Source organism: Grammomys surdaster, unplaced genomic scaffold, assembly GCF_004785775.1.
Source record: "Grammomys surdaster isolate TR1022 unplaced genomic scaffold, NIH_TR_1.0 126531, whole genome shotgun sequence".
Lineage (NCBI taxonomy): Eukaryota > Metazoa > Chordata > Mammalia > Rodentia > Muridae > Grammomys > Grammomys surdaster.
Genome location: NW_021621323.1, coordinates 18,199,191 through 18,211,201, shown reverse-complemented (window position 1 = coordinate 18,211,201; position 12,011 = coordinate 18,199,191). Strand labels below are relative to the sequence as shown.

Here is a 12,011-nt window from a genome sequence, read left to right as displayed (position 1 = left end):
CTGGTCAGATGCAGGATCTGATCTTAGCCCAGTCACACGCAAGTTGGCGCTCTTTTCTTAGCCTCCCTTTCTCGATAAAGTTCTCTTTTGTGAAAGTAGCAGGGGTGGGATCACACAGGCAGAGCACCTACCACAGTCCCCTGCACACTGTAGCCACTCAGGGGCTGCTCCTTCACCTAGCAGAGAAGGAGAACGATGAAGAACGTGAGCTAAAGGGGATCTCACATGGGGAAGGGGAGGGCTCTAGTAAACAGGACGAATAACTCCATTTTGATGGTGGTTTATTTCCACCTAGAATCCTGTCAGCCACTTCTGTGTGGCAATCTAGACAGAGTGGATGCTTTTGCCCAAGGTCCTGAACCTATGCCATCGGCTAATCCAAGAATCTCAACACTGTGTGACATTGCCACCTGGTGGCCAAAATCTAGCACTTTTGAATTCCCCTCGAATCTCCTGATTGATTACCTTCCACTCACTCCTAGGTTTTGTAAAATATAAAGTGTTATTCAAATAGTTTCATTTGCATTACAGATATATTGTTTGATAGCTGCACGCTGGGTACTGGGAGTATAAAAGCCGACAGGTCAGAGAAGGCCTTTGCCTTCACAGAGATGATTTCATACGTGGGACAGTGTCAGGGCAGCGAGTCAATTCAGGCAAAGTGATGTTTTAAGAGCAATGAGCGCTGGACAGGTGCACAAGATGACAGATGGATGATTTCTAAAACTCAGTCTGAGAGTGGGTGCAGAGCAGAATGTGGAGGTTCAAGGGCAGAGTCGTGGAAGCAGTATGGAAGGTTCTGGAAAGATCTAAGCACAGTCTAGGTGGTTGGTGGCTAAGATTGGGATCAGAATGGAAGAGACAAATGTGTTGGAGATTCATTTTGCATTTGAGCTGTCTGGTGATGGATGGACTGAGAAAAAGAGGGGGGTGGGGATCAAAGGTGACCCCCATGCCACTGATGCAGGAACTGGAAAGCTGTTAGGGCTGCCTTTAGTGTTCCTCACATCTGAGTCCATAAAGATTTTTGGAGAACAGCAGCTTCACAAACTCTTGAGTTCTCCATCCCCAGATCTTGACCGTGTCTTTTTGCCCCAGAGAACACAGCGCAGCACTGAAGTCCTACAAGACCTCACGAACAGGAATATCTCCGACTACTTGGTAAAAACGTACCCTGCTCTCATAAGAAGCAGGTAGGTGACCCCCATCACACTTGTAATCTTGGCTGCCTAGTGACAACATCAACCATGCCAGAAAGTCAGTTTCCTACTGTTGACTGTAAGGTGGCTGCTGACTGTGTCTCACAGCAGAAAAATAACTGAGGTGTGTAAGGGGCAACTCAAGGCTAATTGCTTTGTTTCTTTCTCTGTTTAAGATAAGTAGCCAGCGTTTATCCCAGGCACTATTGCAAGAGTCACACACAAAAAAATGTACTCAATAAGGAAGTCTTATATCTTAAGGAGTTAAGAAAGATAAAGTTTGTAAGAGGGTGGGGAGAAGAGGAGGGGAGTTAAGGACTAAACATGAAGGAAGAGGGCTGGAGAGACGGCTCAGCATTAAGAGCAGTGGCTGCCTTCCAGAGGACCAGGGTTCAATTCCCAGCACCCATGTGGTTGCTCACAACTGTTTGTAACTCCAGTTCCAGAGGATCTGGCCCCCCTCACACAGACATACAAGCAGCAAAACACCAATGCACATTAAAAAAAAAAAAACTTTAAAAAAAGTGGAGGAAGAAAGAAAGAGAAGCCAAGGGAGATTGGGAGAGGAAAGACAAGGGCCAGCGCATGGGTCCCTGCCAGGTCAGGCACTAGCTAGGGACAGCAGTTGTCACCCTCATTATCACCTGTCACCACCACCCTTGAACATATCCACAGACACTTTGCTATCTAGAACTCTCAGCTCTGCAGCTGTTCTTATCAATCCCAGCCTGGACTGGAAGGCCATCAGCAGACCCTGTCATGAACGGCAGGCAGGCTAGCAAAAGCATCCCACCAGAAAGATCCTTAAGGAAGTGTGATCTAGTCTCCACGGGGGTCTGGGGCTCTCAAATGAAGCATGTTGTCTAATGTTAATAGTACTTACAGCTGCCTTCCATACCAGAGTCTGGATAAGTGGTAGATGGACCTAAGGACTGGAGAGCGTAGCAGATGGTATGAGCAGCTGCCAGGAGGGTGGGGCCAAACTGGCAGTATGCAAAAAGAGCATCCAAAAACCAAAGCCGAAGGCAAGTTTACTCATTAACTCAATAAACAACTACTCCAAACCCGGCTCAGTAGCAAATTTGCATTATGGAAATTCCGATACTTTACTTAGCTGGACTGTGGCAGTCCAGGGCCAGCTTGAACTCTAGGGACCAGAGTGTCCTTACCACATCGTCTTACCTCCAAATACCCAAAGGTCAGGCTCTTGACTGCATGCAAAGGAGTAAGTTAGAACTCCTCCCAGGCGTACAAGTGATCATTAGAATTTCTTGTCCATTAGAAAAGAGGGAGGCCTTCAGCCTTTACTCCATACTGGTATGATCATTGGCCATGTTTTCTAGGTCCACACTGGGTTCACTGGTCCAGCATGAGGCCTGACTAAAGGACAAGTCAGAAAGTCCAGCATGCAAATGGCACCTGGGAGAGCCAGGGCTGGAACATGACAGTCCTTTGTCTGTGTAGGGATTCACTTGGGTCTTCAGGCACGCCGGCTTCCACACTTCATTTCTTAGATGTCAGGAAATGCAGAAACATCCCTAGGACTAAGATATCCCAGTGACTAGAAAGAAAATGTAATGCTGATGCTATTCTGATGGTAGTTACTACATGATTTCATTTTGGCTTTCAGCTTAAAGAGCAAATTCTGGGTCAATGAACAGAGGTAAGAAACTATTTTGGGGGTATTGAAATAGTTAATTTTTTGTTGTGACTGCTGGATCTTTAAACTAGTTGACTCTGGGGGTGGAGATAGTATGATTTCATGAATTACACAGCAATTTCATTATTTTTTTTTAAAGTTAAACATGTTAGGGCAGCCCTGACTAAGGCGGGGGGGGGGGGAATCAGCCTTTTGGGGGGACCTGGGGAATTCAGTTCAGTAGGTGGCACTCTTTCCTCAGAGTCAGTTTTACAGTGCCAACCTGGAAAGATTTCAAAATGCTGTGTTATGGGAGGTCCTGCCTATCCCAGGAGACAAACACCAGAAATTATGATCCTGGAACTCACTATATAGACCAAGCTGGTCTTGAACTCACAGAGATATGCCTGCCTCTACCTCCCAAGTGCTGGGATTAAAAGCATGCACTACCGTGCCTGGCCAAAACAAAACACCCTTTTTTTTTTTTTTTAAATGAGAAATTAAGTTTTAAAGGATCTGACCCAGCTCTAGAATCTACCCTGTTCTTCAAGCATTCTGGAGGCATGAGTGGTTTCAGAGATTCAGATAATCTTCCAGATGTGCTCTAGAAATGAATTCTCTCCCAGCCTCCCTCAAGAGCTGGCCTTTAGAAGGAGGTCTTCTTCATCTGGTTTCTGCCCTTGCAAAGCAATCTAGAGAGTCAGTGTGACCCATCAAAGTGCCAGTGGCGTTCCAGAGAATTCAAGAAACAAGGGTGGGGCAAGGACAGTAGTGGCTGTTTTTTCTAGATAGCTTCAAGACCACAGCAGTAAACTCCTGTTTTTAGAAATGTTCCCTACAGGAACCTGGGGGTTGGGAGATGCTGAATCGGAAAATGGAGACAAAAGAACAGTTCAAGACCCTGAGAAATGACGACTTATGTCTTGCTTTATCAGTTACTAGTCTTAGAGTAGGCGGAACTTAGTTTTAGAGTGGGCGGGACTTAGTCTTAGAATGGGCAGAGCTTGGTGTTAGTATAGGACTTAGTCTTAGATTGGGTGGGACTTAATTTTGTCTGTTAAAGGACTTGGATCTCCTTCTGTGTCAGAGAGTTATAGGCCAATTATTGACGCCCCCAGGCTGATGTTTTTGTCTTTATGAAAGCCATAAGAGGGTAGTCCCAAAGGTGGAGACCCAAGTTAAGAAAGACTAGAGTTTTCAGGCAGTGGTGGTACATACCTTTAGTCCCAGTACCTGGGAGACAGAGGCAAGCAGATTTCTGCGAGTTCAAGGCCAGCCTGCTCTACAGAATGAATTCCAGGACCCAGGGCTACACAGAGAAACCCTGCCTCAATGCCCCCTCAAAAAAAGAAAAAAAGAAACACAGACAGACAGATAGACAAGAGTCAAGGCAGAAGATAGTTGGACTGTCTAAGCCAGGCATAGGATTAAGTAACAGAGAGAGAAAGGAATAGTGGTCTTGGATAGTGTGCCATCTGCAAAGGGCAGAGGAGACACAAAAGAGAAATCACAAGTTGGACCCTCAGTAAAGTCAAGGAAGACATTAAAAAGGGCTAACTCAGGGAAAATGAGCAGGAATTAGCTAGGTGTTTATGAAAGGAAAGGGTACTTTAAGAAATGCCAGCAGGTGCTGCAGCAGAGACTTGGAGGTAGCCTGAAGCATGTAGAGTTTGACACAGACAGGACAAGACAAGACTTTAAGGGAAACTATGAAGAAGATGGAGTTATGCCAGGATAAAGGTCCAGACACCACCTTGGAATAGAAATGGGAAAGAGTTAAAAACCAGTTTAAGATGGGTGGTCATGGTGCACATCTTTAATCCCAGCACTCAGGAGGCCAGAGGCAGGTGGATCTCTGTGGGTTTGAGGCCAGTCTGGTCTATGGAGTGAGTTCCAGGATAGCCAGGACTGTTACACAAAGAAACCTTGTCTCAAAAACCAAAAAACAAAAACAAACAAACAAACAGACATCAGCTTAAATCTGGATACAGTGGCCTTTATTTCTAGTTCCAGTAACTGGGAGGCCAAAACAAGAGAGTCACTTTAGTACAAGAGTACAAGGCTAGCTTGAGCAATATATAGCAAGACTGCCTCAAAAATGTGAATTTAGGCAAACAGAATTGATACCATTAAAAATGCTGCTGTTACTCAAAGCAATCTACAGATTCAACCCAATCTCCACCAGCATGCCAATGCCAACCTCATCAACATGCCAGTTATTGGGGTTCAGGAGTCGCCTTGAAAACCATAGGAACACCAATTTCAGGCAGGCAGGGATGGTTTATTGAACGTATACCCAAGACTGACCAGGAGAACAGCTCAGGCTGGAGAGCTGAAAGCTATGTGGCGGGCATTTCTCAGGAACAGCTTGTAAAGGCTAAAACTGCAAAAACCACAGTGAGCTCATAGGCAGATATGGGAGGGATGGAATGGGGGATACTGTAGGGTGGTTGGTCTGTTCTCATGTTTCCTTAGTAATTTAGACATAACAGTTCAAGCTGACCACCATCTTGCTTGGTCCTGAGTGAAGGCTGCAGCTGGGGACTTTTTAAAGATTAACAAACCGTATAACATAGAGAACATAACAGGGTATGTGGTCAGCATGTTCTGAGTCAGTTACTCTTTTGTGTGAATGACTGACAGGCATATTACAGCAACAATAGGAAGTAGCTGGCAGGCACAGAACAAAATGGCTACAGCTGTGCTAGGGGGCAGGCGTCAACACTGATGGTCTCCAACAACATGTTGAAGATGACATTCTTCTCAGGAATTGGAAAACGCTGGTGTGATGGCTCAGAAAGTTAAGGCCCTTGCTACCAAGCCTGATGACTCGAGTTCAATTCCCTGGATCCAGATTGTAAAACAGAGAACTGATTATTAAAAAAGAGAACTGACTCTTGCCTGTTGTCTCCTTACCTCCACACATATGTGTGTCCCTGCCATGATAAATAAATAAATGTAATGTATTTTTTAAAGAAATAGAAAAATGACCCAAAATACATACAGAAGCACAAAAAGATGCTGAATAGCTAAAATAACCATGTACAAAATGGGCAATGCCAAAGACATCACACACCTGGCTTCAGACTTCAGATCATGGAGATACTGGCTCACGTATGTGTATTTGCATGTATATGTATGCATGTAATGATTAATGGAAAAAGAGGCCATGAATTTGAGAGTAAGGAGGGGAGTATGGGAGGCTTTGGAGGGAGGAAAGGGAAAGAGGAAATGGTGTCATTATACTATAACCTGAAAAATAAAAGAAATTTTAAAAACCCACATTAACACATTGGGGTAAAATAGAGAACTTACCTACAAACCCACACAGTTAGAGCTACTTGTTTCTTGACAATGGTGCCAAAAAGTATACTGAAAAAAGATACCCTCTTTAATAGATGGGGGACCTGTTTATTCCCATGCAGACAGCTGAAACCAGCTCCTCCTTTCTCACTCTATACAAAATTTAATTCAAAATGGTAATTTAATTCATGTTAAAAAATAATTAACATATATAGAAATGTGTCTTAACTTCAAAACTACTAAAGGGAAATGACTTCAAGATATAAGCACAGGCAAAGAGGTTCTAACCCCCAAGAAAGAAGAAAAGATTGAAGGCTTCTCTACAGGGGAAAAAAAAAAAACCTATCACAGGGAAGAAATACCCTTTCCAGCATGGAAGAAAATCTTTACCAGTGATTCATTCAACAATGGTATAATATCCTCAATATATAAAGAACTCATAAAGTTAAATACCAAAGGAACAAATAAACTAATACATGAACAGACCTTTCTTAAAAGAAATACAAGTGGCCAATGAATGCATGAAAGATATTCAACATCCTTAGCTACCAGAAGTCAAAACTGTGCTGAAATCCCATCTCTCCCCAGTCAGTGGCTGTCATGAAGAAGACAAACACTGTTGAGGATACAGAGGGAAAAGGAACCCTTATACACCCTCTGTGAGGATGTACATACTGCCACTATGGAAATCAGTGCAGAGATTCCTCCAAAAACTAAGATTAGAACCAGGTTCGATATATACCACTCCTGACATATTTCCAAAGGAACCTATGTTAACATAGGACAGATACCCGCACATCCAGGTTTACTGCAGCACTGTTTGCATCAGCCAAGCTAAAGAATCCACCTAGGTGCCTGTCAGAGAAGATGTGATGTGTGAGGTTATATGCGCCCACCATAGAGAAGGATTGAATCTTGTCATTTTCAGAAAAAGGCATGAAACCAGAGAGCAACACGCTAATGAAAATGAGCCAGATTTAGAGAGCCAAATGTATGCTTTCTCTCTTATGTGGCATCTATAATGTGGGTTTATTTGCTTCTAAATTTAGAGTGTAGGAGAAGTATTTGGAGAACAAAGTGGAACAATGTTATTTGGTAGCCAGGCAATTCCCCCCACATCCACATCCCCTACGGAAGCTGAGATGGCACTTATTGAGCATGAGCATCATGGTATTGACGGGGGCTCTTACTGCCTTGTAGGTATGGAGGAATTTCCATTGGAGGAAAGCTCCCTGCCATTCCCATCAGTGGGGAAGCACTTGTTGGCTTTTTAAGTGACCTTGGCCAGATGATGAATGTGACCGGGGTATGTAAAGACTTTGGGGATGAATTTTTGACTTGTTTAAATACTAAGAGATGGAAATTATCTTAAGTACTACAGAAGGAGGAAAGGAGAAAGGAAAAAAAAAAACCCAAACAAACCATTTCTTGTTTGTTGTGCTGTTCAAGGGTCCTGTCACCAAAGAGGCCTCCAAAGAAATGTTAGATTTCCTCAAACATCTTGAAACCACAGACAACATTAAGGTACCTGACCTGAAGCTAAAAATTCCTGTGAGCTCGTTGTTTGACTGTTTTGCACCCTGTGTAATTAAATGCCATTCCTCCTGCTGAAGTGCGGAATGCTTGCTTGCCAGGTCCTTCCTCCACCTCACAAGCGTTCATTTTGTTGCCGTAGCTTTTCCTTTAGACAGCCTGATAGCACCCCCTCTCAGATGCCTGTCTTTTAGCCAGGCCTATCCAATCAGCCTGTCTCTGCCCTCTAGGTATGGTTTAACAACAAGGGCTGGCATGCCTTGGTCAGCTTTCTGAATGTGGCTCACAACGCCATCTTACGGGCCAGCCTGCCCAAGGACAGGGACCCTGAGGAATACGGGATCACAGTTATCAGCCAGCCTCTGAACCTGACCAAGGAGCAGCTCTCGGAGATCACAGTGTGAGCTGCTCTCAGCATCTTTCCCATCTTCTCTCTCTGGGAGTTCTCTTCCTCCTCCTCCTCCTCTTCTTCTTCCTCCTCCTCCTCCTCCTCTTCCTCTTCTTCCTCCCCCTCCTCTTCCTCCTCCTCCTTCTCCTTCTTCGTGTCGTGAGCTTCAGGGCTGGGTAGTAATGTTTAACTGGGTTCATATGAATGTACCGGTTTCAAATGCTTCCTGGACCAAATTGCTTGGCTGTTCTTTTCCCCTCTTCATTTATTTGGAAAGTAAACTTACACTTTATGGCCATTTATTCTGGGCCCTTGATAACAAGTTCCTCCTGAATTACATTAGTAGCCTCCCTGCCAGTACACAAAGAACATGCCAGGACCTGGAGGGTTCGCTGAGGCTCCTTTATTACCCTGGCGTCATTTTAGATTCTGGTAATTTCCCTCAGATAGCCATAATTTGGAGCTGTTTGGTTTCCTCAAGATTGAGTTTGTATGTCTCAGCTTCAGGCAAGAAGAGCATTGATCTTGGCTGTGTTAAGCCATTTGTTCTATTTGAGAGCCCACTGAGGAGAGGCTTTTGAAAGAGCAAACTTCTGGGGAGCTATTGGAACCTCTTGAAGTTCAGGCAGGATTCAGTGTCTACCTACTCCCAAGCCAAATGCCTTCTGTGTAGTTCCAGAGACCAATCTTATATAACTAGCCTCATATCCCCTGAGTTTCGTGTGATCATTTGCCCAAACATGATTTCATAGAACATAAAGCTGCCTGTGCCTACAGGAAACTCGAGAGTCTGTAGAAGAACTCAGAATTGCTGCGGATGTTCGTTTATGTATACCATAATAAGTAGAAATGTAATGAAAAGAGAGATTAACTAGGATATACTCATGAATCCAGAAAGCAAGCCACAAAACTAAGTACTTAACCTTGAAAAAGGCGTTCTGTGGGATGATAAGCCTTAGGCTAGGGACTCGGGTTTAAGGGCACAATGTGGTGCTGGGTAAGTACTACCCAGAGCCTGATGCATACCTTCTCTGGGCTTCTGACCCTCCCTGTCTCTGGTCCTGCTGCAGACTGACTACTTCAGTGGATGCCGTGGTTGCCATATGTGTGATTTTCGCCATGTCCTTTGTTCCGGCCAGCTTTGTCCTATACTTGATCCAGGAGAGAGTGACAAAAGCTAAACATTTGCAGTTTATCAGTGGTGTGAGCCCCACTACCTACTGGCTGACCAACTTCCTCTGGGATATTGTAAGTGCCAGGCCTTCCCTAACCTCCAAAGGCCCAGGGTGGGACTGGGCAGGGAGAGATTTCACATTGCTAGGGCTGCTGGGACAGTGGTCTGGTGACTGCTATCTCTTGATATCTTAACAAACCAATTGGGAACCAACCATTAAGAAGACCACTAAACACAGTAACAGCCACTGAGTAGATCTTTCTGCTAGTTGCATGGGTCTGAGCAGGTAATACCAAATATCTAACATTCCCTTCTTAGGCCCTGTCTTAACCTCCCCACCCCCACCCCCAAAAGGGAAGGTAGAACTCCCTTGTGATAGGATCACCAGATAAATATAGGCTAACCACCAGCTCTGAATCTCAGGATAAACAACGAACAACACATTGTGTAAATATTGAGTATATCTCACTTCAGCTATTACATGGTAAGCATATTTATACTAAAAGTTATTGGTTGCTTATCAAAAATTAAATTTAATTGGGTAGTCAATATTTTAATTTGCTGAATCTGGGAACACTGTTGTGAAACCTTATTTTACTTCTTCAAAGTAACCAGGTCTTTCTGGTTACTTTGTTACAGTAACAAAGTAACAGTCTTTCTGGGGTGAGATGGCTCAGCAGGTCAAGGTGCTTTGCAAGGCAAGCCTTATGACCTGAGTTCAACCCATGTAAAGGCGGAGTCAGAGAAGTGCCCCCAAAAAAGTGTTCTCTGCCTCCGCACACATATGCATCTGTGGTGTGTGTACCCATACATACATATCACACACATAGACTCACACAATAATTGTTTAAACCTTCATTGTATTAGATCAGCTACCATCTTAGGGAAAATTAAGAAAAAGAAATCATCAGATCAACAGCAGACAACAATCAAGGTTGGTGGGGTCAGAGAGAGATTAAAGTGCTATATGCGTTATTACAGACCACAGGGTCAAATGGAACTGTTAAGAGTCTAGTTATCATGTGACAGGGTCATTGTGACACCAACCCTTCTTTTATTGTTGTATTGAACAACATGATCTTTGAGTCTTTTTGTTTTGTCTTATTTTAAAATTATATATATACACACACACACACACACACACACACACACACACACACATATATATAATTTGTTTGTTTGTTTGTTTGTTTGTTTGTTTTCAAGACAGGGTTTCTCTGTGTAGTCCTGGCTGTCCTGGAACTTACTCTGTAGACCAGGCTGGCCTCAAACTCAGAAATCAGAGGCCTGCCTCTGCTTCCCAAGTGCTGGGATTAAAGGCATGTGCCACCACTGCCTGGCCTATATAATATTTTTTATGTGAGCACACTATAGCTGTCTTCAGGCACACCAGAAGAGGGCATCATATCCCATTACAGATAGTTGTGAACCACCATGTGGTTGCTGGGAATTGAACTCAGGACCTTTGGAAGAGCAATCAGTGCTCTCAACTGCTGAACCATCTATCCAGCCCCTTGTCTTAATTTTTGAAACAAGGATCTCACTTATGCTAGCTTGGAACTCAATAGGTAGACCAGCTTGCAAAGTCACAGAGATCCACCTGCCTCTGCCACCCAAGCTCTCGGGTGGAAGGCATGCATCACTGTACCAGGGCCATGGGATCTTTGTTTTATCTCAACATTACAAAAACCACATAATGATCAAAACATGTCTGCTCATGCAGACCAGCACCAGTGGCCCTCTCCCTGTGGCCCTCTCCCTGTGGGCTTTGCTAATGACTCTAAGGATTCCTGATGACATGATTCCTTTGACCTCGCTTAACTTATTATGTAGCCATCACGTAATAATTCAAAACCAGAAAACTTCACCAGTAGCTGAATTATTTCCCTTTTCTTCTGCCTGCATAAAAGAACACCCCCTGCCGCATGGGTGTCTCAAGAGCCATAAGCTTCTCTTTGGACTGTGGTTCTAACAGGAAAGAAGAGTTGGGCTCTCCTACCTTAAAAAGCTAACTGTTAAAAGTGTTGACGACTTTACTATTTCTAAATGTATTTTATTTTATGTGTGTTTGTCTATGTGTATGCATGCACCACATGCATGCTTGGTACATTTTTGCTACCCAAAAGAGAGCATCAGATCCCCTGAAACTGGAGTTACAGTCCACTGTTAACTGCTACATAGATACTGGGGACCCAACATGGATCCTTTGCAAGAACAGCAAGTGTTCCTTATTATTGAGCTGTATTTTCAGCCCTGTTTTTACCATTTTAAAGATGAGGTATATAACTTACACTTGGGACTAGCCTATGTGTATATCTACAGATACACAGAGAGGTCCAGGAGCCTGTAAGAAGACATGGCTATAAGCAGTGAGTGGACATCTTGATAGAGGTAGCACTGGCAGAGTAGTCAGCAGGCTATTTTTTCCAAGGATCAGAAGGTGTTGGCTACAGCATTGGCAGGGTTTCAGCCACTCTGGAGATTTATAGCTGGCTGTGATAGGGTCAGTGTGACATCCGAGCTCTGTGGTCTAGAATGAAGGTGCTCATTACTCTCGTTACTCAGTGGCAAGAAGACACTGCATGCCCCGGGAGTGAAGTTAAGCAATCAACTGTATCATACATTCAACACACCTGTGTCCCTGTGAGTTCCTGTCTTTTATATGTCTTCTGTTGAAACAGTGTAGGCCCACAGAAGTGGCAAGTACGGCTTGAAGCCTTGTGAGTTAGCAGAAAGTTTCTTTCTTTCTTTCTTTCTTTCTTTCTTTCTTTCTTT

At 43.9% G+C, this 12,011-nt stretch overlaps 1 protein-coding gene across 1 annotated transcript in view; it reads left to right on the top strand.

Moving 5' to 3' along the window:
- Abca4 (ATP binding cassette subfamily A member 4) overlaps positions 1-12,011 on the top strand; it is a 139,060-nt gene that overhangs the window by 97,897 nt on the left and 29,152 nt on the right. The window contains exons 31-36 of the mRNA XM_028760380.1: positions 1,099-1,193; positions 2,830-2,862; positions 7,342-7,447; positions 7,591-7,665; positions 7,905-8,074; positions 9,133-9,310. Coding sequence (XP_028616213.1) covers positions 1,099-1,193; positions 2,830-2,862; positions 7,342-7,447; positions 7,591-7,665; positions 7,905-8,074; positions 9,133-9,310 — 657 coding nt within the window. The remainder of the gene's footprint in view (positions 1-1,098; positions 1,194-2,829; positions 2,863-7,341; positions 7,448-7,590; positions 7,666-7,904; positions 8,075-9,132; positions 9,311-12,011) is intronic.